The sequence below is a fragment of the Mus pahari genome, chromosome 6 (assembly GCF_900095145.1).
Source record: "Mus pahari chromosome 6, PAHARI_EIJ_v1.1, whole genome shotgun sequence".
Classification (NCBI taxonomy): domain Eukaryota; kingdom Metazoa; phylum Chordata; class Mammalia; order Rodentia; family Muridae; genus Mus; species Mus pahari.
In genome coordinates this window covers 36,983,300-37,010,799 of record NC_034595.1, presented here as the reverse complement: position 1 = coordinate 37,010,799, position 27,500 = coordinate 36,983,300, and the positions used below count along the sequence as shown (strand labels likewise).

The 27,500-nt window shown below is 39.1% G+C and overlaps 1 protein-coding gene across 3 annotated transcripts in view; it reads right to left on the bottom strand.

The window, feature by feature from the left end:
• Cntln (centlein) overlaps nt 1-27,500 on the bottom strand; it is a 250,243-nt gene that overhangs the window by 141,963 nt on the left and 80,780 nt on the right. For 2 of the 3 annotated variants that reach the window (XM_029540311.1, XM_029540312.1), the window contains exons 6-8: nt 18,872-19,005; nt 16,254-16,416; nt 10,233-10,427 (exon numbers count right to left, since the gene is read on the bottom strand). In XM_029540311.1, the coding sequence (XP_029396171.1) occupies nt 10,233-10,427; nt 16,254-16,416; nt 18,872-19,005 (492 nt within the window). The remainder of the gene's footprint in view (nt 1-10,232; nt 10,428-16,253; nt 16,417-18,871; nt 19,006-27,500) is intronic. The other variant, XM_029540313.1, reaches the window with a different exon arrangement.

Sequence of the window (27,500 nt, the reverse complement as noted above, 5' to 3'; positions counted from 1 at the left end):
GTCCTGTAGTCTGACTGGTTCCCTATCAAATTTAAACATTTTAATTGGTGCCTAATAGTCAGTAGTGAGTCCAGACCTCTGGTTGGCAAATCAAACAGACCAACGAAGCTGCGGGTGACTGACATGTTTTCTCCTTTGCTTTCCTTGATGACTGTATAATAGAAATACAGTACTGTTCTTTTTAAAAGGACAACAGAACTTTTCAATCTAGAGACAATGATTCCTAATTACAAGTAGAATTCCCCTTCCAAATTTGACATTTCTGTCCCACTCTGAGTTTTGAGGACAGTGGTTCAGAATACTTGAGAATTACTGGATTGGCCAGCTGGGTGTATAAAGAGAATGTGTATTTTTTTTTTCACATGTTCATTCTAAAGCAACTCACTGAACTTGGAAAACCAGCCCCTACAAAAAGCACTGGAAATAGAAGAGAAACAATCTATTTTTCTTGTCCCCATCAAACCCCAGTCTAGAGAGGAAGGCAGACAAGGAAAATAATAACATTTAGCATTTGCCGATTCAAACACAACAAGCCTAATTTTAAGAGAAGGGTTCCAGAGAAGAAGAAACCCTTCTTGTTATTTTGCTAGAATGACTGTAAGACCCTTGAGGTCTCAGTGATCTGGACAGGCAGTGCCTGGGAGAGCCTGGGAGAGACGATTATGCTGAGCTCATTTCCTAGCAGGTATGGAAAACACCATGCACATCAGTCAACTATGAATTAATTGCACATGAAAAGTGGAAGTTTAAATACAGTTTCACAAGAGAGTAGAAGCTGTGTACCCACAGAGGTCAGAGCTGACCCCAGGGTAAGACTAAGGGGAGTTCTATAACAATGGGGCCATTAAAGCAAGCATCTGGCACAGCAAACTTACAGGAGGCTATGGAAGATAGAAGGAACCTGAGGTGGGTTAAGTGTTGGGTAGGAACTTTTATTGAAGGTAGTGGTGGAATTTTAAGAGAAAGATGAGGAATAGAAGAATACCTGCAGGAGAAGAAAACCATATAAACATACACAGAATATTTTCAATAAAGTCAGAGAAGAAAAAATTCCAAACCTAGATAAAGACAGGCAAATAGAAGAATCATACAGAAGTCAAACAATCAGATCCAAATATAAACTCCACACAGCATACAATAGTTAAAACACAGAACTGAAAAAGGATATCAACTGTTCAAGAGAGTTCACATCACTTAAAAGGACAGGGTCCATCATTAAAATGCTAATATTAAATATAAGTGTTTTTACCACAAAATTTTGGAAAGATATAGTCCAAGTTCTAAAAGACCACAATTACCAGCCATAACTGTTAGAATCCACAATTTTATTAAGGTTGAAGGTAAAACAACTTTCCATGATGAGAAAACAGCTATGCAGAAGTCACTGGAAAGAGTGTTTCAGACTGAAGAGACAGATAAACTCCCCAGAAACTAATAGGTCTAAGAAGACACCACAAAAATCAATAAAATGACTGAAATTAATACATATACATCAACAATAAGTAGGAATAAACTTGCCCTCAATCCCCTAATACAAAGACACAGACAAATAGATTGAATGGGAAAACAAGAGCCATCATTTTGCTGCCTGTGATAAACACTCCTCAACATCAGTGACAGACACTTAAGGGTAAAGGATGGGGAAAGGTATTCCAAGCTAGTATAACTAAGAATCAAGCAGGATATCTGACAAAAAATATTCACCAAAACTTATCAAAAGAGATAAAGGACACTTTATATCAAAATAAATAATCCACTAAAATGATATTACAATTCTAAATAGATACACACCAAACATATGTGCATCCAATTTCATACAACAAATACTATCAAATGTAGAAATAACCCCAACACAGATATAACATGTGATTTCAACACCTAATCTCAAGACAGCAAGCCTCAACAAGTACCCAGTATTCTACTGGACAACTCAATAAATACACAATAAGAACACAGACTCATGCAGACTAAAAACACAATGAATGATGAATGGATCCCTGAAAAACACAAGTAAATAAAGCAAAATCCCTAGGCCTGAATGAAAACAAAACACAAGGGCATTTGTGGAACACTGTGGAACACAAGGAATGCAGCGCTGGCATCTGTGGAACACAGGGAACACAGGGCTGGCATCTGTGGAACACTGTGGAACACAGGGAACGCAGCGTTGGCATCTGTGGAACACAGGGAATGCAGCACTGGCATCTGTGGAACACAGGGAATGCAGCGCTGGCATCTGTGGAACACAGGGAATGCAGCGCTGGCATCTGTGGAACACAGGGAATGCAGCGCTGGCTTCTGTGGAACACAGGGAATGCAGGGAACATAGAGCTGGTATCTGTGGAACACAGAACGCAGCGCTGGCATCTGTGGGACACTGTGGAACACAGGGAACACAGCGCTGGCATCTGTGGAACACAGGGAACACAGCGCTGGCATCTGTGGAACACAGGAAACGCAGCGCTGGCATCCGTGGAACACAGGAAACGCAGCGCTGGCATCTGTGGAACACTATGGAACACAGGGAACCCAGCGCTGAGAGTAAAGCTCACAGTATGGTTAGACAGGCCATCTATCACTGTGATAACTGCCATGACCAAAAGCAACTTGCAGAGGAAAGGATTTATATCATGACCAAAGTAACTTGGGAAAGAAAGGACTCATTTCATCTTACAGCTTATAGCCCATCCTGAAGAGCAATCAGGAACTTGAGGCAGGAACCTAGAAGTAGAAATCCAAGGAGAGCTTGGAGAAGAACACTGGCCTTCTCTCCCCACATACTCAGACTCTTTATTATACAACTGAGGATGGCCTGCCCAGGTACCAAGTGGGCTGGGCCCTCTTACATCTATCATTAATCAAGAACATGCCCAATGCACTTCTCTTCCCAGATGATCCTAGCCTATATCATGTTGACAAACAAGTAAACAACAAAACCCTAACCAGCACAAATGCCAAATGCCTGCATTTAAAAAAATTTGAGAGACTTCAAATTAAGAACTTAATGATGTATCTTATAGTCTTGGAAAAACAAGAAGGAGCCAAACTCCAAAGCAGTAAACAAATTGAAACTATCAAAATCAGGGCAACAATCAACTGAACATAATTAAAAATAACAATATAAAGAAACAATGAGACAAAAAGTTGTTTCTTTGGAAACTTAATCAAGCTTTAAAAATCCACAATTAAATTAGCCAAAAGAAAGATTAAAGATTTACATTACTACAATTTCAAGTTTAAAGTGAGATACTGAAACAGGTATCAATGCAATTCAGGAAATCATATGAAGAGACCATAAACCCCTATTTCAATATATTGGAAAAATCTAAAAGCAATGGATTTATTTCTAGTTGCATTCACAAACATATTAAATCAAGATGAAATAATGTAAGCATATATATAACCAGTGACAAGACAAAAGCAGTCATTAAAAGGCTACCAACTAGAAAAAGCCCAGGACCAGAAGGATTGAATGAATAATTGTACCCTGACTTAAAGAATTAACTCCAACACACTCAGATCATTCCATAAAATAGGAAAGGAAGGGATGCCTTAAAGCTCCTTTTATAGAGGCAGTATTATCTGATATTTGTACACACATAAAGATACAACATACAAAGAATTGTACAGAATGGTATTATAGTAAACACACATGCAAAAATTCACAACAAATGCTGGCAACCAAAAGTAAAGATTGCATATAAGAGGTCATCCATCATCATTAATTTTGCTTCATTCCAGAAATATAGTTATAGTTCAACATACATAAAGCAATGCTGAAAGGAGCATCCAAGGAACCCCAACCAATCACAAGGAAGAGCATCTAGTTTCTCTACTCTTAGACAACACAGTGCTTAAAGTCTTTAGTTATAACAGTAAGACAAAAGAAAATATAAAAGGGATATAAATAATAAAATAATTGAAAGTATTATTGTTTGCATATGATATTGTTTTATACAAAGGAGACCCTAAAGACTGCACCAGAAAAAAAATATATAGCTGATAAACACTTTTAACAAATGGCAGGTTACACATTAACACAGAGAAATTAGTGGATTTCCTATATACCAATGATAAACATACTGAAGAAAAGGTCAAGGAAACAATTCCATTCATAATAGCCACACACACACACACACACACACACACACACACACACACACACACACACTATATGGAAATAATTACCAAAGAAATGAAAGCTCTCTGCACTGAAAAGTTAAAATACCGGAAAAAGAACTTGAGAATGAGCTGAGAAGATGGAAAGACTGCGCATGCTCTTAGTGGAAGGGAGTAACAACTGTAAAAACTACTGTCTGTAAAAGCAGTTGATGAGTTAGATGCAATCCAAATCCAAACCCAGGGCTATTCTACACAGACATAGTAAAGCAATCGCAAAGCTTGTATGCGGCCTCAAAGAACTAAGGGTAGGCAAAGTAAATTTGAACATAAGGAAGACTGAGCGAGATATCACCACATATAACACTGAAGAACAGGGAAATAGAATAGACAAGTGACCAGTGGGGTCTCAGGAACTCACAATGCTTCAATGTGGTAAAGCAAACTGAAAACCAAATGAAGAGGCAACTTGTGGAATGGGAGAGACTCCTTAGCAGCTATAAATCCAACAGGAGATTAGTGTCTACAATACACAAAAAGAGAACAAGAAAAAGAAAAAAAGAAAAATAAAATATAAAGGACTACTAAACATTTAAAAGATATTCAACATCTTTTGCTATTATTAGGGAAATACAGGTTAAAATGAAAGCTATTTTTAGACTATCTCATGTAAGTCATTGGTAAAACAAATGAGAACAAATGTTAGCATAAATGTGGATATAGGGAGCCCTTATATATTGTTGCTGGGAGTCCTGGAATAGCTACTTTCAATATCAGTCTGGTAGTCTCTCAAAAAACTAAAAAGATAAATATTAACTGACCCTACTATAGCACTCCTAGGCATATATCCAAAGGACTTTACATCCTACTCAAGAGACACTTGCATCTCTTCTTCGGATAGTCTCTTCATATTAGCTAGGAAATGGAACCAACCTAATGTACATCAACTGATGAATGAATACTATGTTAAATATATATGATGGAATATTACTCAGCTATGAAAGTGAAATTACAACATTTGCAGGTAAATAGAATTTGAAAAAAGCATGCTGAGTGAAACTCCCAGACTTACAAAACCAAATATCACATATTTTCTCACTAAATTTGAACCCAGCTTTAAATCTGTTGTTTCGTAGGTTGAGCTTGGAGTTCATGTGGAAGGAGAAAACTAGGAATTGGCCACTGGGGGGGGGGGATGCAATTAGTGAGGGGAGATTGTACAATATAATTAAAATGAAAGTAGAGAGGGAAATATTGGGGGCAGAATGGCTCCATAATTGAGGGGCTGGAGATGCAGAAATGTGGGGGCAGGGGAGCCGTTAACTAAAATAAAGGGTGTATGACAATGTTTTATGGGACCCTTGATCTTGCAACCCCCCCAAAATTTAATTAGAGAGACAGTAGGATGCATGTGCCATTGAGGACAGGGAGGGAGTGAACACTGAGGCTTAAAGGTTTAAGCATTACTGACCCCAGGGGCATGGGGAGGAGGAGTACGGCTGGACTCAGCAACACTAAGGATATATTTTTAAACCTCATGGAAAACCACTGGATTGAAAACTAATTTTAAAAATCATTAAGAAATCAGAGTTTGAACAGTTCCTCTTTATGGGTTAACAATGCTGTCCTCATAAGACATAGACTATTAAATCAAAGTCTCAATGCCAGATACGGGCTACTGCCCTAAGAGTTACTGGTCAGGGAGACCACAAAAGGAACCAAAATATATTGTTCATGGCTTCCCATCAAAACTAGACGGTAAGACCCTGTCACTGAAGATACCACACCCTTTGGTTGCAAGACATGGAAAACCAATCTCGAACTGACCAGGAAACTCTACTAGCTGGATAGCAGTCATAGTGTTGGAAATTGCTATGTAGGCTGTTGTGGGAGGAAAGTCATCACCAGTCTTACCAGGCTTTGGCCCTGCACGCTACAATCCCAGTCTACCAGACAAGACCATAGCATCAGCAGAGCAGTCATGAATGGGGTGGATTTGAGGTGGTTTTCATAGGAAGTATTTCATGTAGGGAACAGTAAATCTGGTCAAAAGCCCATGTCTGAGGAGGTCAAAGGTCCCCAGGGGAAGCTAATGTTTGTCTAACTGCTCATATCGCTACACTGCTCTCCAAATACTTACTTGTACACCAATAGATTTGTGCCGTTCTCATAGGGTATAAAAGGGGGTTGGTTTTGATTTTGTTTAATCTTACAGTAGGTAGCGATTAATACAAAGACTTGCAGCTGGTCAGAGTATGGGAATAAGTGACCTTGAGTGCTCAGCTGTAGAGGGTTATCCATATCACCCGTCTCCCTCCCAAGCCTTAGGGAATATGGAAGCACAGTGGACAGAGAGGCCATCAGAGTCAGGGGATATCATGGAGAGGTATGAAATGATGCCTTCTGGACATGACAACACTATTGTGCATGAACTCAGAGCAGCTATGGTTACTTGCACAAGACTTGTACAAGATGGACCTAGTCAAAACTCCAGCATGAATGGGCGCCGAGCTCCGCAGTCCTAGTCCTAGACACGGTCAGCTGATGGCTGCTAGGGAAAGTCAACACATTTTCCTTTGGACACATAACTGGTGACAGAGAGTCCACATTAAATTATGCTATTAAATAAAATAAGAAACACTAAGTGTGATGTCATCTTGAAGATTATCTAAAAGATATACCATAAAGGCTATGACATAAATACTATTAATATCAGTATTTATTTAGAAGGAACTTGGCTTTAAGATACACAAAGTTTGTTCATGTCTGGCATGGTCCAGTTAGTCTGCAGGTCCCTTCTCAGGCATGACCAAGGTATGGCTAAGAAAATGTGGGGAAACTGCAGGCAGGAGATTACATCTGGGAGGAAGGTCAGGCAAGAGAAGACTCTGAGGGCCAAAGGAGGAACGCAGATGAGAGGATCCAAAAGGCTGTATGCTCAAGTTCTGTTTGCAGATATTTTTAGTTCTTAGCAAATATATATAAACATCAATGGATATTTTAAAGAAATTTTCCCTCTGGAAGTGGACCCACAGTCTTGTGTCTCTGTCTAACTGCATGTGCATCCTTGGTGTCTGTTGCTGGGCTGCTCATAGCATTCATACAACATAAAGAATCTGTAGAAAATCAAATGATCTGTTCAAATTCCTAAGTCAATGCAATATCAGGAAAAGGCTATCACTAATAGGAATCAAGTATAATATAACACCCATTATGGCAAACATTTATGAGACATACTCTTAGACACCCTTTCGACTTTACTAAGTTAGAGTCTCAACTACCCATAACCTTATTAATTTGCTCTTCAATAACCATATAATTCACCACAATAATCACTAATTTGCTCTTGGATATCTATAGAGCATTCATTACAAATCCTCCTTAAATCTACACGTGCTCTAGTCCCTAATTTAAAAAAAATCAAAATATTTGCATATAACCTGTGCATGTTTTCCTATATGTTTTAAGTCATTTTGTCATATGCCTGATGTAATAAGTACTGCATAAAGCATGATTACATTGTTTTGTTTAGGGAATAATTATATGCAAATAATAATCTATATATGTTCAGGACAGGTGCAAATTTATTTAATAATATTAAAGTTAGTGATTGCCAAGCCTATATTTACTAAGAGTTAGCTGTGGGAGATGAGTGGTGACTCAGTGTCTCAGTTTCTTCTCCTCTCTCTGTATGTAGTAAAATACCCCCACAGACTCAACTCAAATCAAACAGGGTTATTTTAGCTCAGGTTCAAGGGAAGTTGAGGCATCAGAAGCCTAAAGCAGTTGGCCACACTGCAATCTGGAAGCACAAAATGATGAGTATTTTTGCCCAGCTTATATCATCCTTTTTATGCAGTGATAAAGAGTAAGTAATAAAGTCAGTAATAGAGAATTCACAACAAAGGAACCTTGAATGGCTGAGAAGCACTTAATGAAATATTCAAAGTCCTTAGTGATCAGGGAAATGCAAATCAAAATGACCCTAAGATTCCATCTTACACCAATCAGAATGGTTAAGATAAAAATCTCAGATAACAGCACATGTTGGAGAGGATGTGGAGAAAGAGGAACACTACTCCATTACTGGTTGGATTGCAAACTGGTACAATCACTCTAGAAGTCAATTTGGAGGTTCCTCAGAAAATTGGAAACAGATCTACCTGAAGACCCAGCTATACCACTCTTGGGCATATACCCAAAAGATGCCCCACCATGCCACAGGGGCATGTGTTCCACTATGTTCATAGCAGCCTTATTTGTGATAGCCAGGAGCTGGAAACAACCCAGATGTCCCACAACAGAAGAATGGATACAGAAAATGTGGTTCATTTCCACACTGGAATACTACTCAGCTATTAAAAATGAGAGCATCCTGAGTTTTGCAGGCAAGTGGATGGAACTAGAAAATATCATCTGGAGTGAGGTAACTCAGACCCAAAATGACATGCATGATATGTACTCACTAATAAGTGGATATTAGCCCCCACCCCCCCCCAAAAAAAGCACAAAATACCCAGAATAAAATCCACAAAACTCAAGGTTAAGAAGTCGAAGGGCCCAAGTGAAGAGACCTCAATCCCACTTGGGAGGGGGAACAAAGCAATCACAGGGGTGGTGGAGGGAGGGACCTGGGTGGGAAAGGGGACAAGGAGGGAAAGAGGGGAACATGATCAGTGGGAGGAATAGGATGGAAACCCTGAGGGCCAGCAGAAAGAATGGAAAGAGGCAACCTCGAGAGATAAAAGGTGGGGGGATTCTCTAGAATGTACCAGAGACCTGGGAGGAGAGAGACTCTCAGGACTCAAAGGGAGGGGCCTTAGATGAAATGCCCAACAGTGAGGAGAGGGAACTTATAGAGTCCACTTCCAATAGAAAGATAAAGCATCAAGTGGTGGGATGGGGTTGCCATTGCACAGTCAAAAACTGTGATCCGGAATTGTTCCTATCTAGAAGAACTGCAGGGACAAAAATGGATTGCAGCCTGAGGAAAAGGTAGTCCAGAGACAGGCCCAAAGTGGGATCCAGCTCAAGGGGAGGCCCCAAAGTCTGACATTATTACTGGTACTACGGTGTGCTTACAAACAGGGGCCTATCATGACTGCCCTCCAAAAGTTCTAGGACAGCCAGAACTATACAGAGAAACCCTGTGTCAAAGGAAAAAAAAAAGGTCCAACAAGCAGCTGAAAGAGTCAGATGCAGATATTTACACCCAACCAATGGACTGAAGCTGGTTACCCCTGTGGTTGAATTAGGGAAAGGCTGGAAGAAGTTGAGGAGGAGAGCAACCTCATAGGAAGACCAGCATTCTCAACTAACCTGGACCCCTGAGATCTCTCAGACACTGAGACACCAACCAGGCAGCATACACCAGCTGATATGAGGCCCCCAACACACATACAATAGAGGACTGCCTGCTCTGGCCTCAGTGAGAGAAGATGCACCTAGCCCTAAGAGGCCCCAGGGAATGGAGAGGTCTGGTTGGGTAGGGGTTGGTGGGGTGGGAACTTCTTCTTAGAGAAGGGGGAGGAGGTATGGGACGTGGAACAGTCAGAGGGAAGACTTGGAGGAGGATAAAAAGAACCAAAGCCCAAGGAATAATGCCACCCCCTTTGATGTACATCTTCCCACCTCAATTGACCTACTCAATATACTCTTCATGGGCATGCCCAGAGGCAATGAACACTAACCCAGAAAATGATAAAATGTTGGCCACAGAAGCATGTAAATCTGACCTCTGATCCCTAAAACCCAAAGAAAAACCAGGCACCAGGCCATGCATGTATCTGTAACTACACCACTGGGATAGCAGAGACAGGCAGACCACAGAGCCTGGTCTAGACCACCCTGATGGGCACACATCCACTGACTCTCTGCCTCTAAAAGCAAGGTGGAGAGTGGCAGAGGACGGCTAACGTCAACCTCATGTTTCCACACATATAAGCATAAGTACGTAAGTGCATCACACACAAATACAAACACATAAGACATCTATATTTAATATCTTCTGTAGTTCTACATGCATTTCCTTTTTAATATGTACCATCAACAACATTCATGTTCACAAATAAAACATAAAATATTAGCAGGTAATGTTTTAGGAAATCTCTCACCTTTCCTGAGTGGTTTGAATCACTGTCCTGTGGTGATAAAGAGGGTGTGCCTTGTGATTCCTGAAGTTTTTCTTTTAATTTTATATTTTCTTGTTCTTTTTGAAACAGTTGGTCCTGAAGATTAACAACACTTTGTCGGAGCATAGCTTCATTTGATTTTGTAGTTTCAAAACAAATATGTAATTCATTATAAAGCTGTTGAAAATGAACAAAAATGATATAATCAATAAGGCAAGCATGTGCATATATATTTATGAACTATATATGGACATATACCTGCTCTTAAGTTATATTAATACCCAACAACCAGACATAATGTACAAGTGATATAGTTATATATCAACATAAAATTGTATCTGACATTCAAAATGTACGGATTTCTGAGTTCGAGGCCAGCCTGGTCTACAGAGTGAGTTCCAGGACAGCCAGGGCTACACAGAGAAATCCTGTCTCGAAAAACCAAAAAAAAAATTCAAAATATACAATGTGTTATCGGCCAGGTAACACATGAGAAGAGAGGTTGAGCAGGTGCCTTCATCCCTGCATCTTGGTATCTTTGGCATGGGAAGGTACTCTACAGGGTAATTAAAAAAGAAACCTGGACACCAACTCAGCCATGAAACCCTCAACCTACAACCTGTCCTGTCTGACACTGCCTGGATGGCCAGCGACCAGAAACTGGATATCCCAGAGACTTAGGGTAGAAAACGCAATAGGCTTCAAGGATCAATGATGGGGATCCTAATGCTATTCTGCTATACTCATAGATCAGAGCCTTTTTCCGGTTGTCATCAGAGAGGCTTCCTCCAGCAGCAGATAGAAGCAGGTATAGAGATCCAGAGCCAGACACTATGTAGAGAAAGATGCTCAGTTGAAGGCCTCCATTGTATCACTCTCCTTGCAGCTCAGGGAATCCATGGAAGCAGGGGAGGAATGATTATAGGAATCAGCGGGAATGGAGGACATCAAGAATCAAATAAGCAGGGCTCACAGGGGCTCACAGAGACTGAAACAGCAGGCATGGGCCCTGTGTGGCTCTGTACCAGGTCCTCTGCTATGCATAGTTAGGCTGGTAGCTGGGTCTTTCCCTGAGAGTCCTAACAATGGGGGCAGGGGGGTCTCTGACATCTTTGCCTACTCTTGGGGCCTTTTTGTCTCCTACTGGGTTGCCTCCTTCAACTTGTATATCTTGCTTCCTATTTAGCTGTCATGCCTTGCAGGACTGCTTTTTCTGAAGGGAGATGGAGGGGAAATAGTCCTTTGTAATAAGGGAGGCGGCAGGAGTGGAGAGAAAGGAAGCTGTGTTCAGGTATACATGAGAGAAGAACCTATTTTCAATAATAAATAAGTAAATGAAAAGAGTAGAGGAGGATGCTGGGAGAGCTCTCTATTCACATTTAATTCCAGCAAACAGGAGGACACAGTTTAAGTCTATCTTTATGATAGACTTTCAGTGACAAAGCATCAGGGCAATAGTATATTTATTTCCTTAGAACTTGCAAGAAGTTTAAATATTCCAGCTCCATGAAAGAATGCTCCCCTTACTCTCTGTGCACAGATAAATACCCAAAATTATTCACAATTGAGTAAATTAGTTAATATTATAAATTCATTAATATATATTGGTTGTGGCATTCTGAGTTAAGAGTTTAACTAGCAATCAAAATTTCTTGCAGCTCCTTTTAGAAGAGCTTTTGTTGCTGTTGTTGGTTGTTGTTGTTGTTGTTGTTTGCTTGCTTGTTGTTGTTGTTACATGTTTCTTTATTTCTGCTAATAGTCTAAAAACCTGCTAGGGATTAAATATTATTGCATGATTCTGATATAAAAAGAGATACATGAGCCGGGCGTGGTGGCACACGCCTTTAATCCCAGCACTCGGGAGGCAGAGGCAGGTGGATTTCTGAGTTCAAGGCCAGCCTGGTCTACAAAGTGAGTTCCAGGACAGCCAGGGCTACACAGAGAAACCCTGTCTCAAAAACCAAAAAGAGAGAGAGAGAGAGAGAGAGAGAGAGAGAGAGAGAGAGACCAAACAATGGTCAACCATTGTTTGCTTTCTGGAATATGACAGCAATATAGCAGTTTTCTCTGTGCTGCATCATGTATGATGTAAAAAAGAACCAGAGTAATAAGAGAACATTCTTCAAGGGGAAAAGGAAGAACAGCAGAAATAACACAGTAATTGCAGGACAAACAGAGAGACAAAGGTGGAGGCCAGCTGGGGTAAAGGGATGAGGGGACAAAGGGATGGACAGTGGGAAAAGAGAGCAGAAGGGGAGAGATTGAAAGGGCTGAAGCCAGGTGATGGATACGAAGCTATCACCACAGGATAGGCCTGGTGGCCCTGACAGCAGGGCTAACAGGCTCTGCAGTCACACTTCCCAAAGCTTTCAAATCCAGTGTAGAGATGAGTTGTGGCAGAGGCAAGCTAACACTGGAGATGAAACACATTTTGTTCATCCTTTATCTTAGAGTTACAGCCATGTTGTATTGTGAGACAGACCTATTGAGTAAGACTGAACTTTCCTGGAAACCTGGAAATACATAGGAGTCACGAGTGACAGAGTCAGTGTCTCAGTGGGGGATGGCCAAAGGGCAGTACCACAGAGAGGAGCACAGAGGAAATGAAAATTTGAACACCAAGAAAACAACCCAATAAAAAAAATGGGGTATAGAACTAAAAAGAGAGGTTTCAAGTTAAAGAACAAAATGCTGAAAAACAAAGCAATGTTCAACATTTACAAATTACAACTACTTTGAGAATTCTTACCCTAGTCAGAATGGCTAGGATTAATCAAACAAATGACAGGAGATGCTGGCAAGGAATATGGAAAGGGGAAGCACTTAATTCATTTCTGAAAGGAGTACAAACCTATACCGCCACATGGTATAAGTGAGGTAGTTCCTCAGGAAGCAGAGACGAGATCTATCTTAGGATCCATCCTTGCCACTCTTGAGCACATACCCAAGGACTCTGCATTCTATTACAGATATGCTTGCTCATCCAAGTCCACTGCTGTTCCCTGTTTATAATACTCAGAAGCTGAAAACAGCCTCAATCTCCATCAACTGACAAATGAATATTGAAAACGTGGTATATTCATACAATGGAATATTATTCAGTTCTTAAGAAAAATATAATTTTTTCAGGTAAATAATGGAGCTACAAACAGTCATCCTGAGAGAATTAACACAGACTCAGAGTGAACATCCCAGCATGATTTCTGTTATAGGTGAATGATAACTTTTAACCTTAGGCATATGTGCTTCGCTTTGAGTATTCACAGAGGTTAGGTAGCTCAGAAGGGACTGGGGGGGGGTAGTAAAGGTGATTTTTTTTTTTTCCAAGGAAATGGTAACAGACTGCTTAGTGTTACAAAGAGGAAATTATAATAGGAGGAATAAATGAAGAGTAGAATAGGAGGGTGAAGAAAGTAATGGGAGGGATAACATATAATGAAGGTCTCTTGAAAATCCATATGAAAACTACTTCAGCTTTCTAAAATATATAAAAGGAATTTGAATGAGTTTACCATATAATGAGGAGAGAATGCCCTAACTATGCGTTATATGTACCAAATAAAATCTTCAGGCTCAGAATGAGTTCTGTATTGTTGAATAATTTGCCAACGGGGTTCTATGGCTGCCTCCCCCTCAACACACACACCACCAATTATCACATACCCATGCTGTCATTTACCCTCCACAGCCTGGCAGTAAGGCCCTAGTGGTGAAGAGAGGCTTCACCCCTACTGACTAGTGTTCATAGTGCTGCAAGGCACAGTGAACACTATCTAAGGAAAAATCATCAATCTCACCCAGCTACAAATACTGTGACCCGCCATAGCAACCTACCTACAGGATACACTGGAGCAACAGCAGCACAAAGGGCACAGCAGTAACCAACCACGCTTTTTAACTTATTAGATTTAAAGCCCACTCCTTGAGATATAACCAACACCTGACACTGTTAATGAGGCCAAGAACCTGCGAATAGATAAGTCAAGTGCTGGAGGAAAAACCTATTCTTCTTCTACTAAATGAGCATAATAATAAAAGAATGACTGATGCCATATTGTTGTCCCCATAGATGAGTGTAACACTCGAGCCTGATCAGAGCAGCTTCTTCTTGCAGTAGATAATAATTACCACAGAGACCCACAGCTACAGAATATGCTTACAGTAGGAGATCCTAGAGCATCCGACCCTCTCTGTCTGTTTCACATCCCTCTCCTAATGTTTAAGGAAGAGGAGAAAGACTGTCAGATCCAGAGGGAGTGGACGACTCTAAGGAAATAGCACCCTCAAGACACAATGCACGGTGACACATGCACAAGGTCCACACAAATTCAAGTCAGAGGGAAATCCCTGCAAGGATAAGGGGAAGTGACACAAAGTCCCACTCCTAACCAATAAGCTCCTCATAACTGACACCTGCTGGGAAACTGAAAATCAGTTTTCTCCACTGGAGTGACAAGCACCCTCCATGGTCGGCCTCGAGATCAGGAGTAGGTGACCAACAACAAATGAACTCCATGCCTTTTTAAAAATGTGTGGTTTTGTTTATTTTTTGTTTTTGTTTTGTGTCATTTTCTTAGTTCTTTTTTTTTTGAGGGAGGAGAAAATAGAACACTTGGTTGAGTAGGGAGGTGAAACAGATCTTGGGGGAGCTTGGGGGTGAAGAGAAAATATGATCAAAATATATTGTATGAAAAAGTTAACAATACAAATTTGTAATTAAGAAAAGCATGAGCTCACATTGTGATGGCAATGGTCCCATTCTTTGTGACAAGGAATATGTCTGTTGCCGGTGTATTACTGTGAAGGCTGAGAGCTGTGACTCTGTGGCTCTAGCCTGCTCAGCCTCTGAAGCTGCATGCCTGACATGTGTAGGTTGCTTCCAAGCAGGTTTTGGAACTCTGAGCCCTGGTCTGGCAGAGCACTGGATTGTCCCAGCTTCCTCCCTCACCTGAGGGAGTTTGCTGAAGAGGGTCTGAGAGTACTGAAAGCAGCAGGAAGAATGCTTGCTTCGCTCGGTCCTCCATACCCAGTGCGCGACTCAGTCCCTGTTCGTTCGCTGACACACACTCCCTAATGCACTGGGAGGCAGCACTGAACCCGGGCATCTGCTATCACTAGGAATACAAACTCACAGGCCTGGAGAGTAACTAAGAACCTACTGGGCCCAGAAAATTCTTCTAGGTCCAGCACTGACTCCCTATAAGCATAGAGAAGCCTCTCAACAAGTGCAGCTCTGAAGTTGACTACATACTTGCACCCATCGGCCTAGCCCGCCTGCACACAGCATCAGCTACTGCACTGGTAAAGAACATCCACAAGCTCCACCTACCACCTGCTGCCCCCAGAACTGGGGGGTGGGGGGTAATAAAAACATAAAACCATCTTTAACCTCCTCCAACCTCATCCAGTCTCAGCTATTATAGAGGAACATAACTCCATGATATTATTTATATAAACAACTTAGTACATTGAACAAATTATATAAAGAGCTCAATACAGGCACTTCTTTAAATTACTAGCAGAATGAGAGGTGCTGAGTCTGTTGGCATCACTAAAGAGACATGTGACCTTGCTGCAGGCTCCTGAATCAACTAGAGTCCAGCGACTACTAACAAGAAACTCAGAAAGAAACAGGGAAATCATTGAAAAGGAATGCCTGTGAAGACCACATCAGTGTCGCCTTACTGTCTGTGCACATTCACCAGTAAAACAATGAGGATTTTATATGTACCTTAGGCCACACATCAGGATCACACTTGATCCAATTATTTCTTATAGTAATACAAGTACTATTGTACCTAGATGCTTCATAGAAGAAATAAAAGTTCCAATTTACAAGTTGCTTTTATATCTGTACTTTCAACTTTTTTAATTTTACCATAGAAAGCTCACAAAAACTGAAATATTAACAAGTTAAAAACCATGTAAAAAAAAGAAATGATAGAAAAATTTCTCAAAGCTTGAATCTGTTTTCCTAAGTTCATACATATAATCGCACCATACTTTTTGGTATGATATACTCTCAGCCGTGTGGACGTCTTCCTGGTTCTTCAGTACTTTCTGCGTATCCATATTGAGAGCCTGGAGCTGCTGGATCAGGTCTGCTTGCTGTGCTGTATGTGCACTGTTCTGCTTGTACAGATTCTGCAGCTCCTGCAATTCCTTCCTGTGCAAAGCAAGCAATAAAGAGAGAAGCATGAATACATATCACCTCAGTTAAATGACTGTGTTCATCTAAGGGGATAGATTGCCTTCCTATTTTCATCTGCTATTTTTTACTGCAGCAAACTTATTAATAAACGAGATAATATATAAAGTACTTAATATTTATCACATACACCTCGAAAGTATCGACAGAACTACTGTGGTTTTCAAAGGCAAATACTTATCAATTTTCTTTTATAGCTTGATAGAAATAAAAATTCTGGATATATTGTCATAGAACAACCTTCTTATTGAAATAAAGTTAAAATTTCAGTTCCATGAACTCATAAGCAGCGGTTCTTACTATAGTCATCAGATGCTTTTAAATATAGGGTAACTTACGCTTTCATTTTACTTTAAGTATAGAGAAAAAATAAAATACATCAAAAGGTCTAATAAAGTTTTCAAACCACCATGTGACTCTGGAGATGATCTATAAGACAGAGAGGCACCACAGTCAGAAGGAAGAAAAACAACACAAGGGAATCCGCCCTTGCAAACACCAGGTGCACACTGGTAAAGTGGGAAGACAAACAACCCAGTGGAGGATAAGATGCTCAGCACCCCGGAGAGCATCGGGTCCAGACCTCCAGAGCCCCATGGTGGGGAATCTGTGTAACATGAATCAAATAAAAACTAGCAACTGTTTGAATATTCTATTTTGACAGAAAGAATAATTACAGAGACATTATTTCAGGCTCCACCATTTAGTTGATTAAAACAACTGTCATATATAGAGATATATATAAACAAAAATATACTTTATTTTATATATTATGTAGAGTCCATTTAAAGTGGCATTTTTCTTATGTATAGCTTCAAAAATATGAAAAGATTTAAGATAAAGAAATATGTAAATAGCTATTCGAGACTGATGAAAATTAATACAGAGAAAATAAGCTTTGCTTTTTAGACATTTAAGGCAAGAATCCTCTCAATTGTGTTTATAAACCCTGCACCCACACAAATACAAAATCTATCTTCTACTGTCTTTCAGCAGTCATAGAATACTGAAAAGTGGGAATGTATAAAAATAACATTCAAACCTTGAAGATGAGAGAATAAGGAACTTCACAATGCCTTTAAGAAATATAATAAAGGCATTTAAACAGAAGAAATGCATTTAGATTGTGCTGCTTTCTCTTACTAAAGCAGAAATTTTAACAAAGGAGATAGTAGTAGTATGTCCACTGTGGACAGTGAGAGCCCGGTGGCCAAGAAACCTATGTCAATAAATGCTGCATGTAGAAAGGGTGTTAGGAAGTTAAACTATAACAGACACAAAATAAAAACAAAAATTATTTATCTTCCAGTATTCAGATACAACACCTATCTCTTAATAAGAACAAGAATTCATATACACAAATTTTTTAATTCAAAATATATGTATCATCAGTCATAACAAACACAACCAGAGAATAGAGAAGGGAATGCTCACATTACTGAGGGCTTGAGAATTAAATGTCTGTCTGAGGATGAGTGTGCTTAGCAAGCATGCTCTCTCTCTCTCTCTCTCTCTCTCTCTCTCTCTCTCTCTCTCTCTCTCTCCTTCCTCCCTTCCTCCCCTCCCTCCTTTCCCTCTTGTCTCTCTTTCTCTGACTAAATGAAAATCAAAACTTAAAAATAAGGAAAATACATCTGGGCCACTGGGAAGGCATGAATTTGACCTGTCTTTCTAAGAAAACAAAGAAAGGAAAATAAACAGGAATTGTGAAAAGTTTGTGGGTCTGTGTGCAAGTCTGCTGTGAATTGTCCCTCACAATCTCACATGCTCCCTAGCTGTGGCCGGCTCCCTAGCTGTTGGCACTATCTCCTGAGGTTACTGACTTTCTAGACATGGAGCCTGGATTCGAACCCAGATCAGTGTGAGCATGGGGTACACAGGTTGTACTCCTGTATCAGATCCAGAATGGAATTCTCTCTGCTTCCTAGTCAGCAACAGACATGGGAGCAAGTTACCTCACACTACAGCACATGGACAGGAAGTACTTGTTCTTAGATGCCACACACCTTCCCCTCTGGGGTCCCCTGGGGTGTGGAGGGAGAGCTGTCCTTCCCTAAGCTGCCTTTGTCAGCATCCTAATCTCTTTAAGAAGAGGTAAGAAAAGTAAGTGATTCTGGTGTTTTAAATTAAGGAAAACACACTGTTCAGATTCAGAAGAAAAGTTCAGAAAACAACATGCAAGCACTGTTCTTGTTTAAACAGAGTCCTGATCTCTCAGTGCTGGGGAGCTCCCTCCCCTAACTGACTAGTGCTGCTCTAGTGCACACTATTCCAGATTTTCACTACACAAATGCATGTGCCTATGGGAGACATATTGCTATCATTTGGAAGTATTAACAATATACATATACATAAGTGCTCATGCTGAATGACTACTGATATTCTAATAAAATTCAAAACCGAATATACTTGCCTGACCAATGTAATATCCATATCTTTTTGGAGAAGTTCAGTCTGTTTGTTGTTCAGCTGTAGTGACACAACATTATATTTAGTCTGTGCTGATTCAATTTCTTTCTTTGCTTCAATCAAACTTTCTTCAAGGACCTAAAGTTAGAGTACTTATATTAAACATAATAAACATGAAGTGTAAAAGAAATTATATGATATTTATTTCATAAGATGCAGAGGGAATGTTCTTATTAATGCTATTTTTAGGTTTTTCACAATAATTTTAACATAAATATCAACCTTTAAAATAGTTTCAAACTAAAAAAGGAAAAGGCAAATTTTGGGTGAAAAATGTTTACAAAACTTACACTAGTTATAGAACTTTTTGTCAGAAATTTAGAAAAACTTCATGGTACAAAAATCAAGAACTTGAAACAAACCATAAAAGCTGCAAACATTTATTATTAAAGATAAAATAAATCATATAATAAAATTATTGGTTAAATTAAAAGGCAGCAGAATTGCTTAAATAGTAAAGATAAATAGCTATCTCCATATTTGCTTCTTGTTTTAAATGTACAAACATAAGTTAGCTAGCACTGCAAAGACAACAAAACAGTCTTCTAATATTTAAGACTGAGGCTACCCTCTGGTTCTCTAGACGTTATTAAACTTTTAACTAACAATCTTCAAAACTCATCTTTGCCCCTAACAATTTTCTGTATCTATCACTTTAAAACTATTTTTAAATTGTATGTATTTTAAATATAAATATTAATTTTAATTAGTATTGTAAATAAACAAGCATTTAAATGGAGTGTGCCTATATTAACACAATGAATTCATTATTTCTATAACTGATCATCAGGCTTTAGGTTAAACACTAGAAACTCCCATTTATTCACCCACAGTAAAAGAACAGATGTGTTTATACAATAATAGATAAAAAGAAAGGCAATGTCAGGAAGGAGAAAGGAGGACAGAGGGTGGGGTTCCTTTTTCATGAGGGAGAAAGTCATGACAAGGGCCTGACAATGACCTGAGCGAACAGGATTCACCTTTGTATCCTGCTACTTAACTACAAAGAGGAGATTGATACAAAATGCAAGGATGTAGAAATGGTAAATCTGAAAGGTCTATAACAGGTAAAACAAAATTACAAAAGAAAAAAAATATAAAGAGATTTGATCTCTAGCCTGGAGACCAGGTAAATTTTTGAGTACTTAGGTAGCATTTAGACAAAGTTGCCAATCTCAAGATTCCACTTGATCCATGCTGAGTGTGAGAGGGTTTCAGAAACTGAATAGAGGAGCACTTTCAAATTGGAGGCCTTAGAGCCTCAAAAGTGTGTAAAAGAGACAAATGAACATTAGAGTGAAATCAGGAACAGAGAAACATTGCTATGCAAAAACCTTTAGAGAATCTGAAGTTCAAGGGAGACTAGAGGGCTGGGGATGCTGCCCGTATTACACAACATGCTTGCCTAGTAGGTTTGAGGCCCTAGGTTTTATCTACCAAAACTATTATTGAAAATAATATTGAATTACCCTTAATATCTTATCCTTATAATAAGAAATTAGTGCTTCTCTCCACCGTTATTAGAGAAGCTTCTATGTGCATTAGGCAGAGACACAGATACTCACAACTGGTCAACCCCTAGAGAGTAAAAAACTATAGATTGTTAAACTTTAAGTGGGGCATCCATATTATACCCCATTCTCAAAGGCTCAGGGATCATTGAAGAGTAGGAAGCAACAGGGGCCAGTAGTGGTGGGTGCCTGCAATGAAACGCTGGTTGCTGATTATCAAAGGGCCACTGTTCATAAGCTGTGACAAGCATAAGGGCTGCACAAGATCAGGCCAGTCAAACTCTCAACATGGGTAGAGAAGAACTTCCTGAAGTCCTACCTCTAGCTAAGAAGCTACCAGCAACTGAGCATCTGTGGGAGGAAGGAGAATCATATTCCTTCAGGAATGCAGTCCCTGAGGGCTACTATGCTGTGGTAGGTGGTCCTACATGCAAGCACACAAAGGCAGCAGTCAAAGAACTCCATGGAGACAAAACCCAAAACAACAAATGACAGAACACGTGAAGTGAGAACGAGAAAATAGTGGTGGGATGGGGAGCAATTGGAGAGGAGAGGATAGAGGGTAGATTTGATCAAAACACATTATATGCACATATGAAATTCTCAATAAAGTTACTTTTTTAAAGGAAAAAAAAAGCTGACATGTGAGGAAAACTAAATTTAACCCATGCAGGAAGATTGTAACTTCAGGATTGGTTTGAAAAACCTCAAGAGTACCTATCTCAGAAAATATGGTTGAACATGAACCTGATTTGGACCTTTTACCCAGCATGCTCGGAGACTTGGGTTTCATTCCCAGCACTGGAGAAAAGAAAGAATCAACAAAGTGAACACTTTGACAAAAACAAAATCCTAGAAAAGCTGAAATAACAGAGTCAGTAAGAAACAACTTTGAAATAGATAAAATAACCAAGAAATGAAGAACTGTGCTACTAATGTGAAAAAAAAGTTATAGCTGACAGTAGGAACAGAAAGAGAGGACACTTGAAAGGCTACTGGATGCATCCAAACAGATAACTAAAGAACTTCAGCATATAATGTAGAATATATTTGAAGAGAGAAGTGACAAGTATCTGTCCTTAAGGTATCATAGGATAGTGAGACATGTAAGTATTGCGCAGCAATTTCCTTCAGAAGAAAACTGCCCATCTTGGAAGGAACTCTGTAAGACATGGGATGCTCTAAGGGGAGGTGAAACAATGGGATGTTATAGGGGAAGGTGAAATAGCCCATCCTGAAGGGAAGGAAGTCTGTTCAATGTTGGAGGTAACCAGTGCACTAGTGACAAGAAGTTTCTAGCCTCCTCCTCTCTCTCAAGAATACAGTGTATACAGACTGCTGAGAGACCCTTCCAGCTGAGATGACAAGAAGGGCTCAGATCAACTGAGCTGCCTAGAAGAGATTCTTCATCCCACCAGAGATACTTGCTCAACCACATTCACTACTGATGTATTCATAATAGAAATAGAAGACAACCTAGATGCTCCTCAACATCTGTGATGAATGTATAAAGTAAATGTGGTACATTTATTCGGTGGAATTATTACTCAGCCATTAAAAAATTGAAATCATGAAATTGGAGATAAATGGATGAAACTAGAAAAAGAATTGTCCTGAGGTACTCCAGAACAAGAAAAGTGTTTTCACTAATATGTGGAAACTAGATGTTGTCTTGGATAAGTGAGCTAAAAATCCATGCAACCACAAAGGTTAGGCATAGAATAAGAGACTAGATGTAACAGATAGATCTCTCTAAGACAGGGAACTGGATTAGATACTCATGGATGGACAGAGGTAAAGGTGGGGCTGGAACTGGAGGATCAAGCAGGGAAGTGAGGGAGGTGAGGGAGGTGAGGGAGGTGAGGGAGTGAGGGAAGTGAGGGAGGTGAGGGGCACAAGTAAGGAAGTACAGGAAGAGACAGCTAAAATCAAGGGCCATTTGAGGACCAGTATAGAAATCTAATACAGTAGAAGCTTCCTAAAATACATATATGAAGGTTCTCTAAATGAAATTGTCAAATAATGGGGGAGACAGAGCTCCAGCTAGACATCTCTTGTCATCAAATGAAGCTTCTAGTAACAGGGGAACAGGTTTCATCTAATTGAGTTATTGACTAAAAGGGTCTCCTGGGAGTCCCCAAACAACCCAGGCTGTTGCCAAAGGCTATAGGTTGCTCTCTAAAAACTGACAGTTCAGGCCCTATTGCTGAAGACAATACCCACTTGCCTCCTAGAACATGGAGAACTTCAGCTTGTGCCTACCTACAGCCTTCACCCCTGTGAGCTAGTTCTTGGTACCAGAAGATAGTCCACAGACTACAAACCCAGCCATAAGCTTTACAACCTACAATGCTATCTTGCCTGAAAGATAGGCTAGGGCAACGGTGGCACAAAGATTCTGAGAGTAACCAACAAATATTTGATTTGACTTTAAGGCCTTCTCCATGAGAAGGAAGTCATATCTGACCCTGCTTAGGTGACCAAGAACCTAAGACTAGACAGCCTGGAGAGCTATGGTAAAACCAAATATTGCTACTATTAAAGGAATATAGTGGAAAATGACTTCTAAAAACTTTATGCTATATACATAGATCTGTGCCTTGCTCAACCATCAACACGAAAGATTCTTTCTGCAGCAGAAGAGAACAAATTACACTCACGTCCAGAAATATGGAGAAAATGAGAGACCTTGGAGCACTCAGTCCTAAGTGGGATGTCTCCCCTCAGAACTCAGGAAACACTGCAGAAGAGGTGAAGAGTGTCAGAGCCAAAGGGAATGGAGGATGTCAAAAAAAACAACAACCAGAAGACACAATAAGACCATGCACATGTGAACTCACGGAGGCAATATGCACAGAGCCTGCATGGGGCTGCAACAAGGCCTCTGCACATATATTGTAGCTTTACTTGAGTGTTTTTATTAGACGCGAAGTTGGTGAATGAGTGGGTCTCTGAACTTAGTGCCTTATCTTGGGCTCCTATTTTTTTGTTGTTGTTTTATTCTATTGGTCCATATTGGTAGGATAGACAGACAGACAGACAGGCAGGCAGGCAGGCAGATAAATAGATGATAGATATAGATACATGCATGCTACCATACTTTTGTTTGCTGTTTGTGTCTATGGGATTTTTCAGTGTGTGAACAAGTGTGTCTCTAACTCTATAACTCTTTCTCATGGCTTTACTTGGGCTCTCTTTCTTCTATTTTTTTGTATTGTCCTGTTCCTAGTATTTTTTTTTTTATCTATCCCTCAGAGATCTGTTTGTTTGCTAAGAGAGACAGAAAGTGAGTGGTAGATCTAGATGTAAGGGGAGGTAGGGAAAAACTGGGAGAGCAGAGGGAGAGGAAACTGTAATCAGGATATATTATATTTAAAAAAATCTATTGTCTTATTTTTATTGTCTTATTTATTTATTTTGATGTATGGGTGTTTGTCAATATGAAAATATACAATGTGTATGCAGTACTGATAGAGACCAGAAGAGGGCTCAGATCCTCCGAAACTACAGATTGTTGTGAGCTACTATGTGAGTTCTGGGACTTGAACACAGGTCCTTTGTAGGAACAGCCAAGGCTCTCAACCACTGAAGCATCTCCAGTGCCCCCAAATTTTATTTTCAAATAAATAAATAAATAAATAAATAAAGCATGCCAAAACAACCCAACAAGTTTGGGGGATAATTTTCCCTCTTTGTAAGATATAGGTGTGTAAATAATCTGAACTAATAAGAGATTATTAAGATTAGAATACATGCTAATTGTAGAAACATGATTGGTTTTCCACATAGCTCAATATTTATGATACAAACAATGCAAACTGTTGACTTCTGTCTGATGTGTAATATTACTGAATAAAATAAAATGCAACCCACATTCATGAACACAGAAATCCATTATTATAAGCATAACAATTATCTTTTTTCACATAGTGGTTGCCTCTACATTAACTACAAATACAGGTATATGAACAACTGTAATGTTTTCATGTTGGACCTGGTATTCTAGAACTAAATGGCATGCTAGTCAGAACACAATAATAGCCCACAAAAACTAGGAATACTTTTTATTTGAAAATTAAAATGTAATCCTAAATCAAGACTAATCAAATAGAACATAGAAACAGAAACAGACCCAATCAAAATAATATATGCTAAATATATATACAAAATAATATATACTAAATATATACACAAAATAATATATACTAAATATATATACAAAATAATATATACTGAAGTTTGAGAAAGTATCTTAACTTTTATTGAAAGCTAATCTATTAATCGTTACTGGTACTATCCTAATTAAATAGAAACCTCCCCAATCTAATCCACAAACATTTTTCTTGTCACATTTTTCTTCATCCCACTTATCCCTATGTGACAAAGCTGAATGTTTTATTGTTTATGCTTGTCTACATATCGCTGATGATATAAATTTTATGAAAGCAAGGTTTTACACTTGTATTTTTCAGTTACTTTGGTTACAGACACATGCTCAGAAAATTATTTAACTCCTAACTTTTGCAACAAATGTCAACTGATACAGAAAGCTAATGATACACTTGTGAAATGAACATGTTTAAACCCCCCAGTAATTATCTCTTAAGAATATAATCCTCTAAAGAATTAGGAAGGATCTAATGCAGACAGCAGCCGTCGATATTCTGGAACTTCCTTAAAGTAACTTAAATCATAGACAAGTACAAATATTTCTCCTGCCTGAAATTCCATTGGCTACATATGCTGTTTGTGCTGTTCAGGTCAAAGAGTATCATCATGGTAGCAGTTTCCAACAACTTTAGGCACCTGATGAGGGCTGAGAACAAAAGCTATGTCTCCCCCAGGGAAGAGCGCACCAACTGATTATCAAATATATCAAATGTTCAGCCCTGAAAACATACACATGCATATGAGAAAGCTGTATTTAGGAACAGGCAGGTAAATGTGTACACGTATTTGCATATAACAATTAATGAAAAAAGATATGAATTTAAACAAAAACAAAGAAGAGTACACAGGAGAGTTTGGAAGGAGGAATAGAAGTGAGGAATGTTGTAATTATAATATTTGTAGTGACAACTTTGAAGTTTGAGATTCTCTGAAAAACACAGAAATATGGAATTGTGCTTTGGAGATATGGAGCTGCTTGACTGTCCACAGCAGTTGACTATAATTTGTCTCATGTTCTAGCAGGGGTGTGATTTTGCCAGCTGCAGAGAGTTTCTGTGATTGTGTGACATTTGGAATTCTGAAGACTTTTTAGAGTATATGTAAATGCAGGGTGGGTTGTTGATTAGATACTCAGAGGTTGTTGGCTGTTGTTGGTTGTGGTTTGATAAGTAGAAGAAACAATGACAAGAAGAAATTGGATATCCTGACATCAAATATGAAACTTTCCTCAAGGAACTGTACACCTCTAATCAACAAGAAGTAGTCTAACGAACATGGTGCCCCATTTCTGGCCACTGACTTCTTATTCAGGGATCTCTTTCCTTTCCTCTCTGTCCCCATAGCTCTCCTATCTAGTGTTAGGGGACTGAAGGGGTGGAAAGGGGGTGGAGAAGGGTAGAAGAAAGAAGAACACACAAAGTAGCCAAAGTCTGGCTAAACTTATTCTCTCAAAATATCAAAGAATTCATTTTTAGAACCTAGGATGTAACTCAAAATTATTAAAAGCCTTGACAACTATCTCATAAATAAACAGCAGTAACAACAATAACAACTTAAAATCATGTGTCTGATGGTTTAAGGTAAAGTGTATGCCTAGATTATCTAAGTTCAAATTTTATTACTTATTCTTCTTGTTATATATTTTGGAAATCTGTTGAGCTTAAAAAAAAAAAAAAAAAACATAAGAAATGAGGCAAGGGATGAAACAGGACCAGATGGGATGACTCGGGGCACTATAGAAGCAGTCCAGACCACCCACTGGATTCTACTACAAAGAATGAAAATGTGACAATAAAAGTGGGAGAATTAAATACTCCACTCTCAACAATGGACAGATCATGGAAACACAAACTAAACAGAGACACATTGAAAAATAACAGAAGTTATGGACCAAATGGATTTAATAGATCTCTATAGAACATTTCATCCTAAAACAAAAGAATATACTTTCTTCTCAGCACCAAAACTGACCATATAATTGGTCACAAAACAGGCCTCAACAGATTCAAAAATATTGAAATAATCCCATTCATCCTATCAGATCACCATAAACTAAGGCTGGTCTTCAATAGCAACAAAAACAGCAGAAAGCCCACATACACATGGAAGCTGAACAATGCTATACTCAATGATTACTTAGTCAAGGAAGAAATAAAAAAGCCAGGGCTATACAGAGAAACCCTCTCTCAAAAAAAAANNAAAAAAAAAGAAAAAGAAATTAAAGACTTTTTAGAATTTAATGAAAATGAAGCCACAATATACCCAAACTTATGGGACACAATGAAAGCAGTGCTAAGAGAAAAACTCAATTCTAAGTGCCTCCATAAAGACACTGGAGAGAGCATACACTAGCAGCTTAACAGCACACCTAAAAGCTCTAGAACAAAAAGAAGCAAATACACCCAAGAGGTGTAGAGGGCACAAAATAATCAAACTCAGGGCTGAAATCAACCAAGTAGAAACAGAAAGAACTATACAAAGAATCAACAAAACCGGGAGCTCGTTCTTTGAGAAAATCAACAAGATAGATAAACCCTTAACCAGACTAACCAGAGGACACAGAGCAGTATCCAAATAAACAAAATCAGAAATGAAAAGGGAGATATGACCACAGAAACTGAGGAAATTCAAAAGATCATCAGATCCTACTACAAAACCCTATATCCAACAAAACTGGGAAATCTGGGTGAAATGGACAATTTTCTAGACAGAAACCAAATACCTAAGTTAAATCAGGATCAGATAAACCATCGAAACAGTTGCATAACCCATAAGGAAATAGAAGCATTCCTGAGTGAGGAAACCCAATCACAAAAGAGCATACATGGTTCACTAAATAAATAAATTTAAAAAGAAAGAAAGAAAGAAGGAAGGAAGGAAGGAAGGAAGGAA